Source organism: Alosa alosa, chromosome 4 (assembly GCF_017589495.1).
Source record: "Alosa alosa isolate M-15738 ecotype Scorff River chromosome 4, AALO_Geno_1.1, whole genome shotgun sequence".
NCBI lineage: Eukaryota > Metazoa > Chordata > Actinopteri > Clupeiformes > Clupeidae > Alosa > Alosa alosa.
In genome coordinates, this window is record NC_063192.1 from 8,024,212 (window position 1) to 8,043,902 (window position 19,691).

At 44.1% G+C, this 19,691-nt stretch overlaps 1 protein-coding gene across 1 annotated transcript; it reads right to left on the bottom strand.

Annotated features, from left to right (window-relative positions):
* Window positions 1-862: 862 nt before the first annotated feature.
* On the bottom strand, window positions 863-18,369 carry acss2 (acyl-CoA synthetase short chain family member 2). The gene is made up of 20 exons (XM_048241341.1): window positions 18,183-18,369; window positions 17,529-17,702; window positions 16,332-16,527; window positions 12,419-12,510; window positions 12,025-12,128; window positions 11,223-11,295; window positions 10,602-10,677; window positions 10,128-10,236; window positions 9,564-9,611; window positions 7,297-7,434; window positions 6,693-6,863; window positions 5,803-5,936; window positions 5,408-5,540; window positions 5,106-5,162; window positions 4,871-4,951; window positions 4,476-4,584; window positions 3,964-4,042; window positions 3,630-3,787; window positions 2,856-2,930; window positions 863-2,652 (listed from the first exon to the last, which is right to left on the bottom strand). Exons 2-20 carry the CDS (start codon window positions 17,653-17,655, stop codon window positions 2,525-2,527), a joined length of 2,088 nt encoding a protein of 695 aa, XP_048097298.1. The 5' UTR covers window positions 17,656-17,702; window positions 18,183-18,369; the 3' UTR covers window positions 863-2,524.
* Window positions 18,370-19,691: the final 1,322 nt, after the last annotated feature.

Sequence of the window (19,691 nt, forward strand, 5' to 3'; positions counted from 1 at the left end):
GTTTTGATTTGAAATTGAATGGGCAGTGTTCCAAATGCATTGATATTATGGAATTAACAGCTATTCTAAGGATTTTGAGCTTTATTCAATTTTTTAAAACACACTATTATTCTGCACACAACTGTAAATGGGGTGCTGTGTGCGGAGTCCATGTGCTAATGGGGCATGGAGGTGAACTGGTCAATTCACCAGTTGCACGTACTCGGGTCCAGTAAAGGCTACAGGGCGGCTTGTTCAAGGCCAGTAATTAGAGAACTCAAACATCTCATTAGCCACCATCCCAGTGACAGTCAGCCAGCTAGCGCAATTAATTGTTACTCATAATGGTCACCAAGTAGGCTACACTTGTTTGGGCATTCCTACTTCAAACTGAGATGAGAAATAATAGAGGAGACAGAGGGAAAAAAGAGAGGTGGAGATAAAAAAGAGAAAAGCAGGAAGAGTAGAGTGGGTCAGGGGAGTGTCCACCAAATTCCTCCACTCCAACCTCAGTAAGCTGTTGTCAGCAGGTTAGCCTGTCCATTAATTTAGGTGGATAGGGAGAAAGGCGATTAATTATGTGGACACAGAGACAAACCAAACAACATGGCCGCCCTTAATGGTGCACGCCCCTGCCAGTCATCACCAGCCTAGTCACAATGGCCAAGCAAAGGCTAATGAGCGTCCATCTTCCCCCACAACGATTCCCCTGGCGCAGCACAAACATTAAGCAACACAGCATTACCCAACTAGGCTACAGAGGACAATAGAAACGACTGTGTCTCAGCCAAATATCTGAACTGAACAACAACAGGAAGACAGTCAGATTTTGGAGAATTCCAAAACACCTTCACACGAGACAAGAGCAGACAACGAGGCGGAATTCCTTTCAGTTGTTTGTTTTATTCCTTCACACCTTCGATCATTAAACATTGTTTATGACGCACATTGTTTGGATGCACCGAGATGATTCGAACGACAAAATCAACAAAAAAGGAAAAGAGAGAGCGTTCTGTTAACTCAAAGGCATGACAACATCTGAGGGGTCCATCCTGTCTTTGGAAATCTAATTTACAGTGTTTACAAAGAGGGAAATGAAAATGCTTCGACAGCTGAATGTCAGTAGTCAACAACAGCCTATTTGAAGCTGAGGTCCATGAATTGCACTACAGGCTTGGAATAAATCAAATATGTTCATTCATCTACAACAGCAACCTCAAATACAGACCCCATAGACACAGTGAAGGAGAAGTAGTAAAGTGAACAGACACGTTTCCCCAGCACTCTGGGTTCAAATGCCGGACTCTTAACTCACTGTGTAAGACGCTGCTGTGGGCTAGACTTATCTCTAGCACAAAAAGATGTCACACCAAGAACTCATTTCACAAAGCACAAGGAATAGAAGGTTCTAAAGAGGAACCAAGTCGCTGACGTGGCGGCTCAATTTGGCAGCGTAGACACGTCAGGGATCTCCTGAGGAGGAGAGGAGCACTTATGTAGAGACCCACGTCTCAAGGGGCAGGTGGACAGCCGATCACAGAACATTAACACAATTCATGCAGAGCACCTGAGGACAGAGTAGTGTGTGTGAGCAGTGGTATGTCTGTGTGTGTGTGTGTGTGTGAGCAGTGGTATGTGTGTGTGTGTGTGTCTGTCTGTGAGTAGTGGTGTCTGTCTGTGAGTAGTGGTGTGTGTGTGTGTGTGTGGCCTTCTATAGTGGACAGAGAACCCAAGCTGAAGTGTACACTAAGGTTTTGACATTTTCCACTGTGACAGTCTACAGACAAATGTTCAAAGCTTCAGACCTCTCTAGAGAAAACATGTTATTGCCTTGGGTTAAAAAAAAAAAGAGCATTAATAAAATAAAAAAAGTACTCGCACCCTTACAATCTAAGGGTGTTGCATGGTAAGGACAAAATTTCCCATTTCCCAGGTTGTTATTGGCACATTCACACAAGTGCTTCAGTCATGAGTAAAACTTCATGCATGACTATGACCATGAAACAAAATTGAACAGATTAAGGATAAATGAAAACCTGACATTGCTTGGTACTTTCTTTCTATTTCAATACAATCAGCATCATCATCCTCCACAAAGCATGACACACAAGCAGTAAAAGCAGCGACCCAGTTCATGGCAATGCAAAGCGTGTCTAACAATGGTGAGAATGGCTTGAATGACAAAGGTAAAAGACAAAAACAAAAACACATCTACAAAAAAAGGACATGTAAAAAAACCAATAAACAAATCATGGTTAAAACAAAATATTCCTACTATACAAATCTACTCTACCCTCAATGTAGGGCAGATACTTCTCTCATTTCTTAGTTAATATTTTTCTCTTCATCGGAGAGGATCTCAGATGGTTCTGGCAGTCTCCATAACACGATTTTTTTACATCTCCAAAGTTCTTAATGCCCATTTCCTCACCCATTTATCTATTCTCTACCCTCCCCTTCCCCACTCCCACAGACTCTGCTCTCCCCCACTGGCCGCCCCTATTGGACGTGGGGAGAGTCGCTGCAGGCAGGCTCCCCCTGCTGGTCAGACGGCAGTGCAGCAGCGGTTCTGGAAGAGCTGCTCGATGACGGAGGTGTCGGCTAGCGTGGACACGTCGCCCAGGTCACGCTCGTTACAGGCGATCTTACGCAGCACGCGCCTCATGATCTTCCCTGCGGAAGGAGGAGGGCAAGGGGAGAGAGTGCAAGATGGAACAAGGGAAAACTGTTCAAAGAAATGCAGCAAAACATACCTTCATCAAGAATAAGACAAAGGCCAAATTAAGTTAATTTTATACGAATATACTACTAATACCATAGATAAGTGCACAAATTAGAAGAATTATGGTAATATGAACTTCAAAGTGTCCAATCACCTGATCTGGTTTTCGGAAGGCCTGGGGCACTCTGGATGTAGTCAGGTGTGGCAATGGCACCAATCTTCTCCCTCACTGCAGAAGAGAGGACCGCACATTTAGGCGGGGATCACATTAGCCAGCGGCAAGCGGCAGGTTTCTTATTGTTCTCTATGGTTCAGCAGAGGAACGGTGGCAACGCTGGCGTAACACTAGCGTTGAACAAGCTGAGCGTAGAACTTGGTTCAACTTTCAAAGCACAACGCGAGCGTATTCAATTGACAAACCGTTTGTGTTGCTTAGGAACGAGATAAAACATATTATGGTCTGAGCATTGCGTTGGCCGCTGGCTGATGTGAACCCTGCCCAACTCCAGAGACCAGTCCCACGCGAGGGACGACAGAACATAACTCCTCAGCACTTCTGCTGGGATAAAGACATTATGTGGGATAAAGACATAATGCTCAGGAGACATCTTATTTGTGGAGGTCATTAAAGCCAAGAGGGGGCCCTGTTTAAAGGTCTAATGTAATGGCACATCTACAGTACGCAGTCCCAGGGTTCACTAGAACCATCCCTGAGAGATGCAATTGAGGCAACTGAAAGTCCCAAGCTGTCTGAAGTACATCATACTCACAGCTAAATATAGGCCAGCGTAGATATGCACCCCCTAAGCAGGATAGCACACACACACTAGGATACAGCAATAACACACACAAATACACATATCATGTATACATCGTATGCAGTCTCACACACACCCTTACATATAACATATACATCTCACACACACACCCTGCTGTTTGAGCTCAGCCTCTAGCGTGCGGCTGTAGCCGATTCCTTCGTTGAGCGTGACGAAGCAGTAGAGGCTCTCGCCCTTGACCGGGTGGGGCCGTCCCACCACCGCTGCTTCGGCCACCGCTCCGTGCTCCACCAGCTGACCTGGGGAAGGGCTCCAGAGAGAGAGAGAGAGAGAGAGAGAGAGAGAGAGAGAGAGAGAGAGAGAGAGAGAGAGAGAGAGAGAGAGAGAGAGAGAGAGAGAGAGAATTTAATGAAGGGAAACATTTAGAAAACCTATCTACAGTTAATGAAGATGAACTACTGAAAAATGTATGTTGGTTCATATAGCTCCAGCTCACCGGACACATTCAGCATGTCATCTATCCTCCCTGTGATCCAGTAGTATCCATCCTTATCCCTACGGCAACCTGGAGGAAAATCAGACCACACCTCAGACACGTCTTGATGACAACCGCCATTTACATTTCAACGGGAGGAGTGGGTGAAAGGCTTGCAAAGGCTCCCATGAAAAGAAAATTCAATTTCACTTAGCCACAGCCCTAAACGGATCAACAAACAACAGAGCCAAGCTTGAGGAAAACAAGCTGCTTTTCAGCAGAGTTCTCTAATCCTGGAGGACGGGGGTGGGGGTTAATGGGGACTAGAGCAGGGCATTCTGCCTCTGCACTCAATAGTTCAGCTTGTAGGAGGCTGCCAGTGAACAGCTAGGCCACATTCAGCGTTTGCCTGTTTAGTCTCTCTATACAACACACACATATAAAACTAGACTTGAAATAGAGTGTTTATGTAGAAAACTAAATAATAGTCACACACACAAAAGCAAGAGAGAGTGCTTCTCACCATCTCCCGTGACATAGTACCCAGGGAATTTCTTGAAGTAGGTGGTCTCAAACCTCGGGTGGTTCCCGTACACCGTCCTCATCACACCTGGCCATGGTTGCTTAAACACCTGGGAGGAGTGGGGAGAGGGGAGAAACCTTAATGCTCTATGAGGGCTCTAGGAGCAAAGTTTCAATTGTAGGTGTCAGAGAGATTTGATAAAATGAGGTTGAGTGTTACTGTAACATCATTGCAAAGGTATAGTCAATTTTTTTTAAAAAAGGGGTCAAATTAAAAAAAAAAAAAACACCAGTGTGAATGAGAATAAGCTCCTGTATACCGTACTTAAGCAAACGGAATACTGTAGTTTGTTGGAACTACATCCAAGCAGAAACTTGCATAGTGGGAGGACTTACCAGGTAGCCCTCACTTGGTCCCTCCAGCTCCTCTCCGGACTCATTCAGAATTGCTGGAACAACTCCAAAGAACGGAAAGGTCTGCACGGAAACGACCACAAACGTCACATAAGTATACTTTTTTTGAACATGCCTAGAACAGAGGTCTTCAAATTACGACATATTATTTGCTCTTGTTAATGAGGTCGATTCTCATCTTTAAATCAGATCATCCTCCAGGAAACTTATGACTCACCGCTGATCCAGGCTTCATGGGTGTTGCGGCTGGAAGTGGTGTCAACACATGTCCACCCTACATATACAAGATAAAGAGTGACCGATGTGATAATTGATAGGAAAAGAGAAGGTTTCAGTTGCAAGGCTTCAAGAGACAATGAGATGCCCTCATTACAAATATCTAAAGAGGCATATACAGTATTTTCAGGCATCCAGACAGATTGATAGACTTGATAAACATAATACATAAACAAAACATGCAAAGTGAAGGGAACGGAGAGAGGGAGAGAGATGGAGTCCAGTGAAGACCCGAGTGCCCACCGTTTCCGTCTGCCAGAAGGTGTCCACCACAGGGCACCTCCTCTCGCCCACCACGGTGTAGTACCACTGCCAGGCCTCCGGGTTGATGGGCTCCCCTACCGTGCCCAGCACCTTCAGAGAGTCCCTCTTGCACCTGAGGAGCAGCCGACAAGGGACACGTCAGAGGAGCTCAGGGTGTGTGTACGGATGATGTAGACACCTTTGAGTGATCCCTCAACTCAAAACCCTACACACACAGAGAACACCTGTCCTGTGTAAGCACACCCACCCATCACAAGCTGGAGAACGGATTCCCCTTCAATCAGGCTTAGTTGGTCACTCCCATATATGACTTTGAAAACACAAAGCAATGACACACACACACACACACACACACACACACACAGTAAACTCACTTCTGCACGGGATCACTGCCGTACTTCATGAGCAGGCGGATGGCTGTAGGGGCCGTGTAGAACTTGGTCACGTGGTACTTATCGACTATCTCCCACATGCGGCTCACCTCTGGGTAGGTGGGCAGGCCCTCAAACTGGGTGGAACAGGAAACGGGGAAAAACCACAGGCCAATAAATCACCAGACAAACCCAAAGACAAAAACACAACCTAGTTACTACGCAGTGTTGTAAATCACTCCATTTCCTACACAGCATAATTCTAAAACTACACAGGATTTACCACCTCCCATCACAGTATTAATGTGTTCCTGTTGTAATCTTACAAACTCATACACCTCCATCATACATAAACCAGCATGTATGAAAAAGACAAAGTTGCTAACTGCCTCTACACACAGTTGCATGCGTTGCAGTGCTGGAGACGAATCCCATTCACTTTGCATGGGCTCACGTCATCCGTTGCCAAACTGAATTGTGGGTCCGTTGCGTCGTGTTTCTCCCGTCGCTCACGTTCAGAAGTTCAGCTGTTGCTGCACCGACAGATGGCACCGGCCAATCAAGCCAATCGACGGACGGCACCAACCAATCAAATTACGGTTATACTTCAAGTCATTTGGATAGCTACCGTCGGGAACACCCACTGGCATGCGTTGACGGAACGCAACTGTGTGTAAAAGCCGTAATATTTAACTGTCAGAGGAAGAGTTGGGTTTTTAAATGGGTGTTTATTTTGGCCCTGTTCAGTGAAAAGAAGAGCTGAGTTTTTATTTGGTGTTTAGGCCGTGTTCACAATGAAGGAAGGAGCTGAGTTTTTCTTGGGTGTTAAGGCCGTGTTCACAGTGAAAGTAAGCGGAGGTTTAACGAGTGTGGGTTGTACTGCGCCTGCTCACCAACACACTGGTGGCCCCGTTGGCCAGAGGGCCGTACGTGATGTAGGAGTGGCCTGTGATCCAGCCGATGTCCGCCGTGCACCAGTACACGTCTGATGGCTGGTAGTCAAACACCAGCTTGAAGGTGGTGGCTGCGTACAGCATATACCCACTCACTGTGTGCAGTACTCCCTGAGACAGGGAGACAGGGGGAGGGAGAGGGAGAGGGGGAGGGAGAGGGAGAGGGAGGGAGAGGAGAGGGAGAGGGAGATATTAATCTCAGGAAATGAGACAGTCCACTTTAGAAGAAGTGAAAGTTAACAAGGGAGTGAGGAAGCATGTCAACTTAAGGAAATAGAGGAAAAATGTGGAGGAGCCAGAACTATGAAAGGCCTTTTATAGGAACAATAGAAAACTGGATCAGGAAATACAATACAGAGGAGAGAAGGGGGATGGGTAGAGATCAGGTAGCAGCCAGATAACTTCCTTATGTCCCCATTTATGGTTAAGATAATATAGAGTGAGTGGACAGAAATAAAAAAAGAGCAGAAAAGAGCCACCGAGAGCTAAATTTGTTTAAGAGGAAGAGAAACTCTTATGGCGGGAAGCGGTGTGTGAGTGGTACCTTGGGTTTGCCGGTGGAGCCGCTGGTGTAGAGGATGAAGAGGGGGTCCTCTGAGTCACACCATACCGGCTCACACTCTTCTGCCACGCCATCCATCAGAGTGTGCCAGCACAGGTCCACATCCGGGTTCCACGTCACCTGCACACAACCAGGGGCATGAGGACACTGCAGAGCACACACGGTCAACATCCAACATCTCCACACACAACATTACCAGTTGGGGCTAGTGCGTGTGTGTGAAACAGAGTGCATGCATGTGCTTATAAACTGAGAAAATGTGCAGGGACTCCACTGTACATTTTCTATGATCACAATACTTGGGAGAAAAAAAAAAAAAGTCTGATCTGTTCTGAAGGACGTGTCACACTTGGTACTCGACACACATCTGGTAATTCTGTCGAGCCCAGCGCAACGTGTGTAACCAAGTTCCAGTGAAGACACACTCCACATCCAAAAGCTGCACTATCTGACAACTACTTCATCTAAGCAGAGAGAAAAATCTGATCAGGTTACCCATGATCTATCTGATACTCGAATGACAGGAAAAAAAGAAACAGATTAAAGATGATGTGTGGATGCAGAGCTATAAACAGATCAAAGAGAGGGAAAAAGATGATGAGATACAGGTGTCTACTGACTACTAACGACTAATGACTTATCAAGAAGACATGTATTAGTACTGAAAGTCGTAGACTCTCATGCAATTCTCTAAGCGATGTGCAAGAGGCACACCAGGTCAGCAGGAGAGTACACAACATTTCATTTAAGTGACAGTCTCATTTAAATGAAGCTCAGGAGGAAAAAAAAAAAAAGTGACTCAGCATTTGACTGCACAGCGAGTGGTCAAATCGATGAGACAACGGAGCCAGTACTACAGAGCACTGACTTAAGAGCCAAGAGCCCTCATTTGCTAGTGAGTGTTCTGAGAGAGAGAGAGAGAGAGAGAGAGAGAGAGAGAGAGAGAGAGAGAGTGTTCAAGGCACTGGACAGGAGCAAAAACCAGTGCTGCAATGTGTTTAAATCTGATCCACAAAATAATGGTCACAGTTGGGGGTCAATATATGATCAGAAAAGATACATAAAAAAAAAGATAGCAGATAGCATAAGGCTGTATAACACATGTTTTGTTAAATATCGTTTAAGCTGTATTACCACTACAAACAACTAAAACCAATTGTTTTTGCTTGCAGGACATCATCATACGATTCATTTAGGGGGTTTGTAGCCCTACAGAGACCTCCCAGCGGTGACGTGTTCATATGAGCGGAACGGGCCGTTAGTGGACACAGGACAGTTAGCCTGTCAAGAGACAAGAGACAGGAAACAGCCTCCCCACCCAACGGCTGCTGAGAAGCGGACAAGACAGGTGTTAAAGGAAGGAGAAGGAAACAATGGAAAAACAACACAAGGGTCAGAGAGAGAGAAAGAAAGAAAGAAAGAAAGAAAGAAAGAAAGAAAGAAAGAAAGAGACACTGTGGGTGTGTTCCAAACGGGAGACAGCTGCCTACTGCCTCCCTCCCTACATAGAGAGCTGTCTCACTAGACATGACTTTGGATTAAATGCATCTTTTTAAAAATGAGCTGTAGCACTCTAGAATCTTTGGTTAACACTACGGTATGGCGTTAGCAAAGGCCTGACGTTAAACTAAATTAGCTTTACGTAAGCTAGCAGGCTAACGGTATAAATTAGTTTTACGGCCGGCAGATATATCAGACCAGACGCTATTAATGGTTACAACAATGGCATAATCAGATAGTAAATTGTTTATTTCTAATTTGTAATCTGCAAATCTAAGCAAAATAAGATCACACAAATGACATTTTAAACAGATTCAGCAGTCATTACCGATGTCATCCGCCATGTTTGTTTACCTTTCACAGCTGTTTCAGACGTTGCCGCAAGGGATTATGGGTAGGAGGCAGCATGAAGTGTGCATCGATGCTGCCTTCAAAAATGACCGTTATTTGGGAATTCTAAGATATCTTAAAAGGCAGCAGAATTTGTTTTTTCTGTTTCGAACCGCACTTGCTGCCTTGCTCCCCAGTTAGATATCTTAAAAGGCAGCAACTTTACCCATTTCGAACACACCCTGTGAGTGTGAGGGAGAGCAGTGATTGAGTGAGTGGGTGAGTGGAGATAAGAAGTGTGCAAGAATGATAGAGATAGAATGTGTGTGTGTGTGTGTGTGTGTGTGTGTGTGTGTGTGTATACAGAGTGAGAAAGATAGAAAACACCAGAAAAGCACAGGGTGGTCTATGTGAAATACCTGGGGAACGGGACGGACTCTCTTTACTCTTTCTTTCTGTTTCTCCTGCTAGAGAAGGGGTTAATGGAAAGGTTATTTCAACGTAAAAAAATCTAAATAGGAGAAGTGGGGGTGTATATGGTAACACTTTAAAATGCAGGATCCAACACATAGCTCCATTTCAAATACTGACACAAGTCTTCAGTGACACCAGATTACTGTGGCTCCTGCTGCACCTCACGCAAGGCCATGGGTGTCATGGAAAGCTTCTGTGAGCATATGACGGGTCTATGGCATCAAACCCATCAGCTTAAATGTTATCAATCATTTATGGTTCTATTGCACCGATACAAAACCATACAAGATGAGAACAGAAGGCTTGCAAGCTTATTTGGAAACAAACATAACAGAGAAAAGGGGTCTGGAAAATAACAGAACATGTACATACACATGAAGAAATAAAGATGTTATAGAAGTTAGTGAGGGCAGAGACCAAATTAATTGAAATGAGAAAGCCATTGTTGAATATCTTTGACAGTGGGTCTAAATGACCAGGGTGAGGGAGGGTGGAGTGTTAGCCCTCACCTGCAAGTCAGGACAGGGGCGTTTGGCTGGAGGAGACTGGGAGCCAGGTGCAGCCGCCTCCTCTTTAGACAGGTGCTTCAGCATGATACACCTCTTAACAGGAAGACCCCTGTGAGAGTGAGAGTGAGAAGGGGGGAGAAAAGGGAAAGTGTGAGAGGAAAATACTCAATGACCACAAACCACTGGCTACTTGCATATCATCACAGTGTGTACAGATGGGGAAGTGAAATTGATCTGCACTGAATGGGCATGCTTCTAAGCCATGTAGACTAATCACACAAACTTGCCAACTGTGTATGGGGGGGGGGTTCTACCCTTCACCCATATGACTACAGCAGAAAAGAGATACAGAGGTTATAGTGTGTGTGTGTGTGTGTGTGTGTGTGTGTGTGTGTGTGTGTGTGTGTGATGTTGTACGGTGTGTGTGTGTGTGTATTAAGGAGGCTGTAAGTAGAGTGTCTGCGTGGCTCTTACTTGTCCCTGCACTTCTGCAGTGCATCGTCAGCGATCACCTTCAAGTTGATCAGCTTATCTCCTCTATAAAAGCCATCTGAGATTGGGGATGGAGGGAGTGGCGGGCAGAGAACAAGGAGAGACAACATAATCAAATAAAGACAGACTCGGGCCTACAAATCAAATAAACAGAATGCACTGCCATTATTTATGTGTGCAGAGTGCTCAAAATAGCCATGGACAGGAATGCCCATTTTCATTTTTATATATCGTCAAGCAACATTAAAGTAATGTACTGAAATAATGTGACACAAGTACAACAACTTCTGTCACAAACATTCAGCATATGAAGTTCCAACATCCATCATCTAAGGTCCCTGACTGTATTGGCAGCCCTATCTGTACAAAGAAAATGTTGAACCATGACCACCCTTACAGTCACAACCAAAGCCCCTCAACTAAATAGGGTTTGACCGTAAGCCGATTAGCAACACTGCAAATCCAGTCTGGTGAGGAGTGTGGTTTGCAGACCTTTCCCTTTTCAAAGGAATGAGAATCAGCTAATTGACACTGAGATTAGAAGGCCAAGTATAATCTCAGGAAATATGAACCATCTGAGCAGGCAGATTTTCATTCACTCACCTGCAGTGATAAGCAACGAACACTGCGAGTCCAAGATCCTCTCGCACAGGGACTCCGCGGAGAAGCCGGCAAACTGAATCACGCACACACACACACACACACACACACACACACACACACACACACACAGAAACATGCAGACAGATTAGTTAGTACGAGTACACTGATATGGAAAAAATGTCATTATCCAAGAAACACCAAATTTAGCAGGTCATAAAATAACAACCCTGAGCCATTATGATGGTCTTTTATATCTCAGTTCTATATGCTGGTGTTTCTTATGGGCTTCCTCTAGACCCAACTTGGCCCTGCCCACCTGTATTTTCGGCTCATTTAATTTCACTGAGATATTAGTCTGGCTCCCATCATGATCAATGGATCAATGTTTCCAAAAACTCAAAAAGGAAATCATAAGTGGCAGTGGTAAATGGTAATAGCAATGCCTGCCAACATAAAACAAATTGCAGTGGAAAGAAGGTATACATGTATACAGCAAATAGCAAAAGGTGAATAGATTGTTTCCTGACAGCCAATGTGGATTAGTATCAGTTTGCTGAAGTTTGGCAAATGGGGAGCAGTTAGGAATCCTTGATCATTGTAAACAATTGTCCACCTTAACCAGTCACAAATTACCGCAAAGTCTACACAAAGTCAACACGCAGTCATTACAATGCTAGGGTTGGAAACATTTCCCAATGGAGAGCACCCAGACCTATCTTCACAAAGTGAAACTAAATGAATGAGTCTGGTGACACCAGGCTACTCATAACTACTGGTCACACACTGAATAAGGGCCACTCACCACAATGGAGTGCACGGCTCCAATACGAACACACGCCAGCATGGCCACCACCAGCTCCACCACCATGGGCATGTAGATGGACACGCGGTCTCCCTTCTTTACACCTGGGTGAGGGGCATGGGAGTCGAGGAGAGAAACATGCATGAAGTCCCTTTCTTTCAAACAAGTATACTTTATAACCCTGCTGAGATGACTTGACAGAGTCAAATAACACAGAGCCAATCATTTCTGATAAAAGTTTTGCTCAATAACAACTGAGATTAGTAAGTTGTGTGCTAGTTAATTGTAATGTGTTGCACTAGTAATTAGTTATTATAAAAGTTTGAAAGCCAAGAAATTAGGCTACCATATAATTAAACACACACACAGTCTCCAACCCCTGTAGCTGTTGTACCTTGTGACTTCAGGACATTGGCAAACTTGCAGACTTGCTGCAGCAGTTCCCTATATGTGACAGTCATCTCGTCCCCTGGCTCATTCCCCTCCCTGGTGGAAAAAAAGACACACTTGCATCAGTAGACAATCAAAGTACATACTCAGCCAAAACACAGATAAGGGTATAAACATCACTCCAAACTATTACAGATCTTACAGATGTATGGAATATTTTTTTTTTCACATCACATTTTAACACTGTGTGCATTCTGTGCCCACTGTGCAAAGAGGTGCTGATAAGTGGAAATACAGCAATGATTTACTTTAGCCTTTCTGAAGGCCTGATGTTGCAACATTATTGGTGTAGCAATCTTTTCAACTGAAAGCTCCCAGTTGCGTTTTACGAGAAGAATGTGTGGCTCTTGGCACTGTGTCAGACACTGCCTCCGAGTTCAGGAGAAATACAGGATTCACTAGAGGCAACACAGAACACCAGGGGAGGTATGAATACCATAATATTGCTGGGTGGAAAAATACATACGTTTATGTCTTTAGTAGGTTAGGGTCAATCACTCAAGAACTGTAACATTAAACTGGTGTCTTTTAAAGAAGTATGAGCAAGTAGGCCATTTCCATAAGACATAAAATATTCAAATAGAACAAGCAGGTGAACATGCATAGCTAAATTCCACTTTGGTAGTAAATTCTAGCCACCCTATCTACTCCAGCTTAAATCAGAACATGGGCCAGGAACTCCAGAGGGGATCAACAGCACAGCCTACTATTACTATGACGACATCCCAACACATGAAACCTGACATTAGCCCATTGCAAACACCTGGACCTGAACACAAAGACAATGAGGACCCAGATGTGCACAAACTGGAAGGAAAAAAAAACGGCAAACGCTACGCTAGCATGCTAAATATAGCACAGCAGGGCAGCACGAGCAGCAATGAATGCAGATACTGTTGCTCTCTGCATCCTGTGCCAAGATCAACATGCAGCATTCCATCAGAGCTTGATAGTGAGCACCTTGTTGCAGAGAGCGGATGTCTTGATGGAGTAATTTCAGCTCCTCGCGGCCGTTAAAGGGGATGTCGTAATTTCCCCCCCACAAAGACAGAGCCTCCCTTGGTAGCCTGGACCTCAGCTGCAACAGTAATTTAATTTCAGGCAGAAGTGCATGGGACACATGCTCAATGCCAACACAAAGCAAGGCTTACTAGGACCAAGTTCAACTTTTTTTCCATCCAACCCCCCCCACACCATCACCATAATTTGAGTCAAGAGTCACAATGCTGAGTCAAGAGTCACAGTGGGTGAAATAAGCAATAGCTCTATGTAGTTTCAAAACACACAGGACTGGGGAAAATAAAAATGTTATCATGCTCAAAACACCGCCCATATAGAGCTACTGTTTGTTTACATAGTAGCACTGGTCCTGAGGGGCCGTTTCTGGAGAGAGCCTGCGTGCTGCCCTGAATGCAGACATACTGCTCTCTGCAGTCAAGGTCAGACAAACTTTCTCTATGAAGGGCATGGATGGCATTCGGTCACACAATGAATACGATGGCACTGTAGTAGTTGCTCATCGAGACATCTCTGTGCTCCTCAACATTCCTCCGAGACGAGATACAAACAGGTAGCGTAGCCTTGCAAAGCATGGGCCATCTCTCTCTGATGCACTGTGAAAGCTTGACTTGCTTGGGAAATGTGCCCTGTGCACAGGCACAGGGCCTGGCCAGAGAGTAAGTAAGCCTCTGAGGCTTAAGGATATTTCTGTGTTACTTCTGCATGGGCGCAGACACATCCATAGCCTTTGTCTGTCTGTGCTGAGGCAGAACTGAGTGTGAAAGCCCAGCAGTTATCACGCGTTTTCAGGTGCAGGAGCAGCCCAACAGAGCCTTGCTGGAGAACACAGTTCTCAAAGCTCAGCAGTCAAAGTCACATGGGCAGATGATTCACTATGAACGGCCTTTAGACAACATTTCAATCATAGCCCAAGATAAAGCACAGTAGAGCCACATACGGCAAACGCATGACCCTTATCACTTGCTGAAAGAATCTCATACACACTCAGTGTCAAACACTGGGCACATCATCAAGGAAACAAACGATTCATGCAACTAGTAATTGATAATTTAACAGTATAATAATACAACTTAGGGCATAGTACAACCATAAATGTATGCAGTACTTTCCTGTTAAGACTAATTCAGACCATTTACTGGGGGCAAGACAGTGCAGATCCACAGCGGAAATGGTACTCGTTGGATGAGGGAGATGAGAATGAACAGGCCCAACAATGGGAATTAGCTGGCTGACAGGACCTGGCCGATCCAAATGGACATACATTTTACACTTGACAGATCACCAACTTGAAAGGCTTTATGAGGAGGAACACACACACACACACACACACACACACACACACACACACACACACGATTGTTGAAGGATTGTTGTTGCCACATAGAAGCATTGCATAGAAGACGTCTGGCTAAATTGCTATTAAATCCGCTTAGCATCGTGACCATGCTGCGCAAATTTGTTCAAAACTGCTGCATTGAAGTGAACTCTGCTAAGGTCTTATCACAACATAGTAGGCTACATTAAAGAGACTAAACTAAGTTAAGTTATGAAATCATACAGTATCTCAAAGCTAACATTAGATTTGGATGTCGAATTTAGCATGCTTAGTCTACTTACAGCTGCTTGTCAATTTCGTTGAAGGGCTCATTTTATTGACTCTGACACTGAATGTTTGCAAAATCCCGATGTAAATGGAAAAGTGTTTTCCAAAATGTAAAAGTGCTTGTCCCAAGGAGAAGTACGAACCTTAATTTTGAATCTTGCAGAGCCCATTTTTATTCAAACAAATCAGTTTAATTTGACATAGGGTAAGCATAGCAGGTTCAGGCTATCCAAAAGATATTGACCAATTGAACCTAGATAAGGGATTAAGTTGGGATTTTTAGGTTATCCTGCATGAATTTAGCCTAGACTTGGTTTCACAAAAGAGATGGCACATAAGTTACCATGGGGATTTATTCTCTGCACCTAGCCTGGTCCCGACCAGGCTAACGGCCAAGCTAAGTTAATTCTAATGGTAATTATGTTGTCTTATTGGTTCAGCTAGCTGTCATTCACATCAGACCTCCGTGCTCATTTTTAAGGAGCTTTATTCCATTTATAAACTATTTGCTATATGTATTTGCTCGCAAAACAAAACAGATTTTCTGCCTACTACCATATAGTTATTATTTTAATTGTGCCTTATAATTATTAACATAGGCCTAGGTACTCTTTGTTTGCTTATTTTTATTGATAGACGTTTGATGAATAGCCTACTGTAGTTTATTGGAAGTGGAGGGGCAAGTTCTCGGAGGTATTTTCAACTATAATATTAAGGTATATCATACTATGTGCATCTTTGCAGAGGCAAGCGCTTTCTTAATGATGTTGCGTGCCGAGACAAGAAAGCACTCACACGTGGGTGCATACATAAATTTGCATTCACTTGGTCTACCACGCCTACTCCCGTTGTTTTACAGAAATAGCCATGATTCCCCATTCCAAAAAGGACAACTTTACTTCATTGTTAGTCTATATCAAAAGCGGTTGTTCACTTTGTGTGAATGACGCTATTTTCCGTGTCTTTTATTCCAACCGTGGACACTTTGGAGCAGAAACGAGAACACATCCTGAATTACTTACACCTGGCTTGACATAGTCACTCCTACTCATCCTGGATTGGCATTAGTGAAACGAGTTGAGCTAGGATGACCAGACAACGCTATGTCAAACCTCGCTTTATCGCTTATCTTGGATGTCTTAATTCTGACTTTGTGAAATACCCCTCAGAATGTGAAGGCCAAGATGCCTCAGATATTTACTGTGATCAAACACAGACACACGCATTCACTCACCAGTAGAAGGCAATTTTGTCCCCCAGTTTCTTTTCATGTACGTTACGATCCAGCAGATTGTAGCAGATGTTGGTAGTGGCTCCTTCCATGCACTTGATGAAAATCTCACCCTTGGTGACATCGAAGTTGTAGTCCAGGAACTGCCCTGTATGCTTTGTCTTCCAGAAAAAGTCTTTGGAAATGTCTCCCCAGAACTCTATAGAAAAAAGGACAGAGCATTTAAGTCACTGGTCAAATAAAATGCTCATCTACATGAACATGGGGAAGATCCCCTTAAGGTAAAAAGACGCTCCCAGAAACTTTAATTCATAACATTTCGATCTTAGTCAGACATTATAAAATATCCCCTCAAAGCAGTATGCCCCTGAGACTGAGACAAAAGCAAAATGTTAGTAGTAGTAGCAGCATTGCTCTATTGTAGTAGGCCTACATCAAAGTTAAACATGAGAGCATGAGTAGGGCATCTATAGTGACCTCAAATGGCATGAAGTTTAGTTTTTTCAACAACAATAATAATAATTTTAAAAAAAAACAGTATTTCAAGTGATTTAATGCTTCAAATGGACTTTAGGTCCTTAGGCACAGTTGCAGTGGAAGAGAGTAAGTGCAGGCCTATGGACGTGGATCAGCACACACGAGAGCTGCACACGTTCATAATGAACGCCTAACAACAACAAAGATACATTTGACAGACCGTCTTAAAAATAGACAGGCGCGCGCCACCATGCTATTTAAAAACAGAGCGCTATTTATCAAACAGTACTAGGTCCTAATGACGAACATTCAATATTAGCGAGTAAAGTTACATGTTTAAGAGTTAAGCAATGTTGACTGATACAAATTACCCAAAGCGAAAAGCAGATTTGGTAAGGGCGACTTGCTGAAGTGTATTTGTGTATCCTGGTTATCGCAGGGAAACAAAAGTATGTGAATGACAAGGACACCATCTCCATTACAAAAATACGCCACATGTGTAGTGTTCAGTGAATAAGCACCGCATGAAAACTATTATAACACGCGGGCGAGCAAATGAATGAAGATTGACTGATTCCAGCTCTGGTCAAAGGAGAAGAGTAGAAGAAGGCTAACTACTAGCGTGGCACTGGCCACAGTGAGTTCACCCCAACAAGGAAATGCTAACTTAGCTGCCTGACTTTGAAGGAAACATGTGAATGTTTAAATGTGAACGTTACTTACCGTCAGGATTTTCTATCGATTTCATATACATTTCCTTGTATTTCTCAAAGCTCGGTACGTGGGCTTCTTTCTTCAAATCGCCACCCGCATGAAAGACGTCCTCTCCAGGTGCTTTGTCTGGAATCATCTTGACTTGCTTAGCTAGTGATAGCTAACGTTAGTGTACTGTCAAGTCTGTCAAACAAAAACTGTTGAGTAAGCTTCTCAGTGTAATTACTAAACAGTGTGACATTTTCTGTAGTGTTTGACGTAGTAGCTTGATTTGCTAACTGACCCTTTACTCTGCTCTAGCCATATAATTGACGGATACGAAAGGTTAGCCAGTTAACGTTAGCTCACATTTTTAGCAAGGAATTGGTAACGTGAAATGTCAGCTAAGATAATTTATCTAGCGTTGCTCTCAAACTGTTTTATTGAATTTGGTTTGACCATCCTCTTCAAAAATGTCATGACTAACAGATATATCTAGCTCGTCTACTATTCTGTAGCTGCACATAAATGGTTTACTGCTTAGAGGTCTTGAACATCTGTTAGCAAGCAAGTTAACGTTACCAGCAATTAAGGACGAACGAACCCTGTGTTGTGGCTAGCCCTCGACTGTCTGAACGCGCGAGACCAGGCCGTTAGCAAAACCTTATTAATGGTTAACGTTACCTTTTGATCAAAATCCCACCTTCTCAGTATTACTGCAGGTGCCTTGCACTGTGCACCAAGACAACCATCGGCCCCAGAACTAGACCTGTTTTACTGTCCAAGCTAATGTTGCTGTGTCCTCTTGTCACTCTGCAAGACAACGCGAGCTGCTGCAGGGACGAGTCCAGGCTCTGCATGCTCGCCCCTCCTATTTCTCCTCCGTGAACTTCGAGTAGCCCCTGATGGGAGAAAAGGTAACCAATCGGCTGAGAAAATAAAGATGACGAAACTGTCTATTTTGCTAGTGGTAGTGCAACAGTAGCAGTAGGCTACAACTTCTAAATCAAGTCATTACCGATTACAGTAGGTAGTCTACACACTCACATAAATTATCCTCCGGGGTCACAGTCAAAGACGTGTACAAAATGAATAGGCCTACATTTGATAGTCGACGTAATTGAAATTTAGTTTAATTTTTCTGTTCATTCTCGGCCAGAGTCAAACCAGGCTACTCAAAGACAAAACTGTGCCAGGCTGTGTCGGATAAAACAGTAGGCTAATGTACTGTAGCCCACAGAGCTATGGTGTCATTAACAGCCCTCAGAAACCACTGGATTACAATAGTCCTATAGTGACACCATCACCCTCAGAAAATGAGACCGTGCATGGCTCCAATACATCCTTTCAAGGGGAAAAATGAGATGCACACTCAGTGTACAGTGATACTTAGATGTATCGCCGAGCGCTACAAATGGACTGCGCCCAGTCCTGCACATTCTGTGTGTGTGTGTGTGTGGGTATGAGAGTGTGTGTGTGTGTCTGTGTGCATTCTGCGTGTCTTTGTGTGTGTGCATGTACATTTCAACTTCATCCGGCAACCCTACGCTCAACACCATCTGCAGGCCGATTTGTGTACAGTCACTAAATGTACACATAAATTACCTTATTGTATGGCCCCCCATGAATAATGATCCTACAGATCAAATTCCATGCAGTTCCGAACACGTCAGTCCTGTGATTAGAGCCACAGTTTTGCTTTTTTAATGTGGCGCTGTACCGTAAATGAATGGTTATGGGATGGGTTGAGATGGCCCCTTGAGCCCAACATCCAAAACAAATGTGGTCCTCCCAGACCCACCGGTTTTCGAGATATTCACAGAAGACCATCCCTACAGTGTCCGCCCTACCCTCCTTTTGGGGGGTCCAGTCCGGCAGGGGGGAAACGAAAATCAATGGTTCCATGCCATCCTTGTGGGACTACAGTACATGCCCACCAAGATTCGTGCAGCCCGGTCTTTCAGTGTCCTGGGAACCATTGACTCAAACAAACATTCTGACCAATGACTGGAAGAGCTTTGTGGATTTAAAGATTGTCATAATGTGCTGTCTCTGCTATTGCTGCTTTTGATCAGTCAGATTTTAAATCTCCTGTGGTGGGTTGGATATATGTAGTGTCATCAAAACGGCCACCCAGATTCTCCCATTCCGCCTTAACGCATTTACACTGGTGCCAGAACCAAACAATTTTTT

What these genes read in the sequence shown, in the direction of transcription:
- acss2 (XM_048241341.1), bottom strand. Translation starts at nt 17,655, where the DNA reads ATGATTCCAGACAAAGCACCTGGAGAGGACGTCTTTCATGCGGGTGGC. An exon ending in GAGCCGTGCACTCCATTGTG is followed by an intron (nt 11,296 to 12,024) that starts GTGAGTGGCCCT and finishes TGCGTGATTCAG; the next exon opens with TTTGCCGGCTTCTCCGCGGA. An exon ending in CCTTCTGGCAGACGGAAACG is followed by an intron (nt 5,163 to 5,407) that starts GTGGGCACTCGG and finishes TTGTATATGTAG; the next exon opens with GGTGGACATGTGTTGACACC.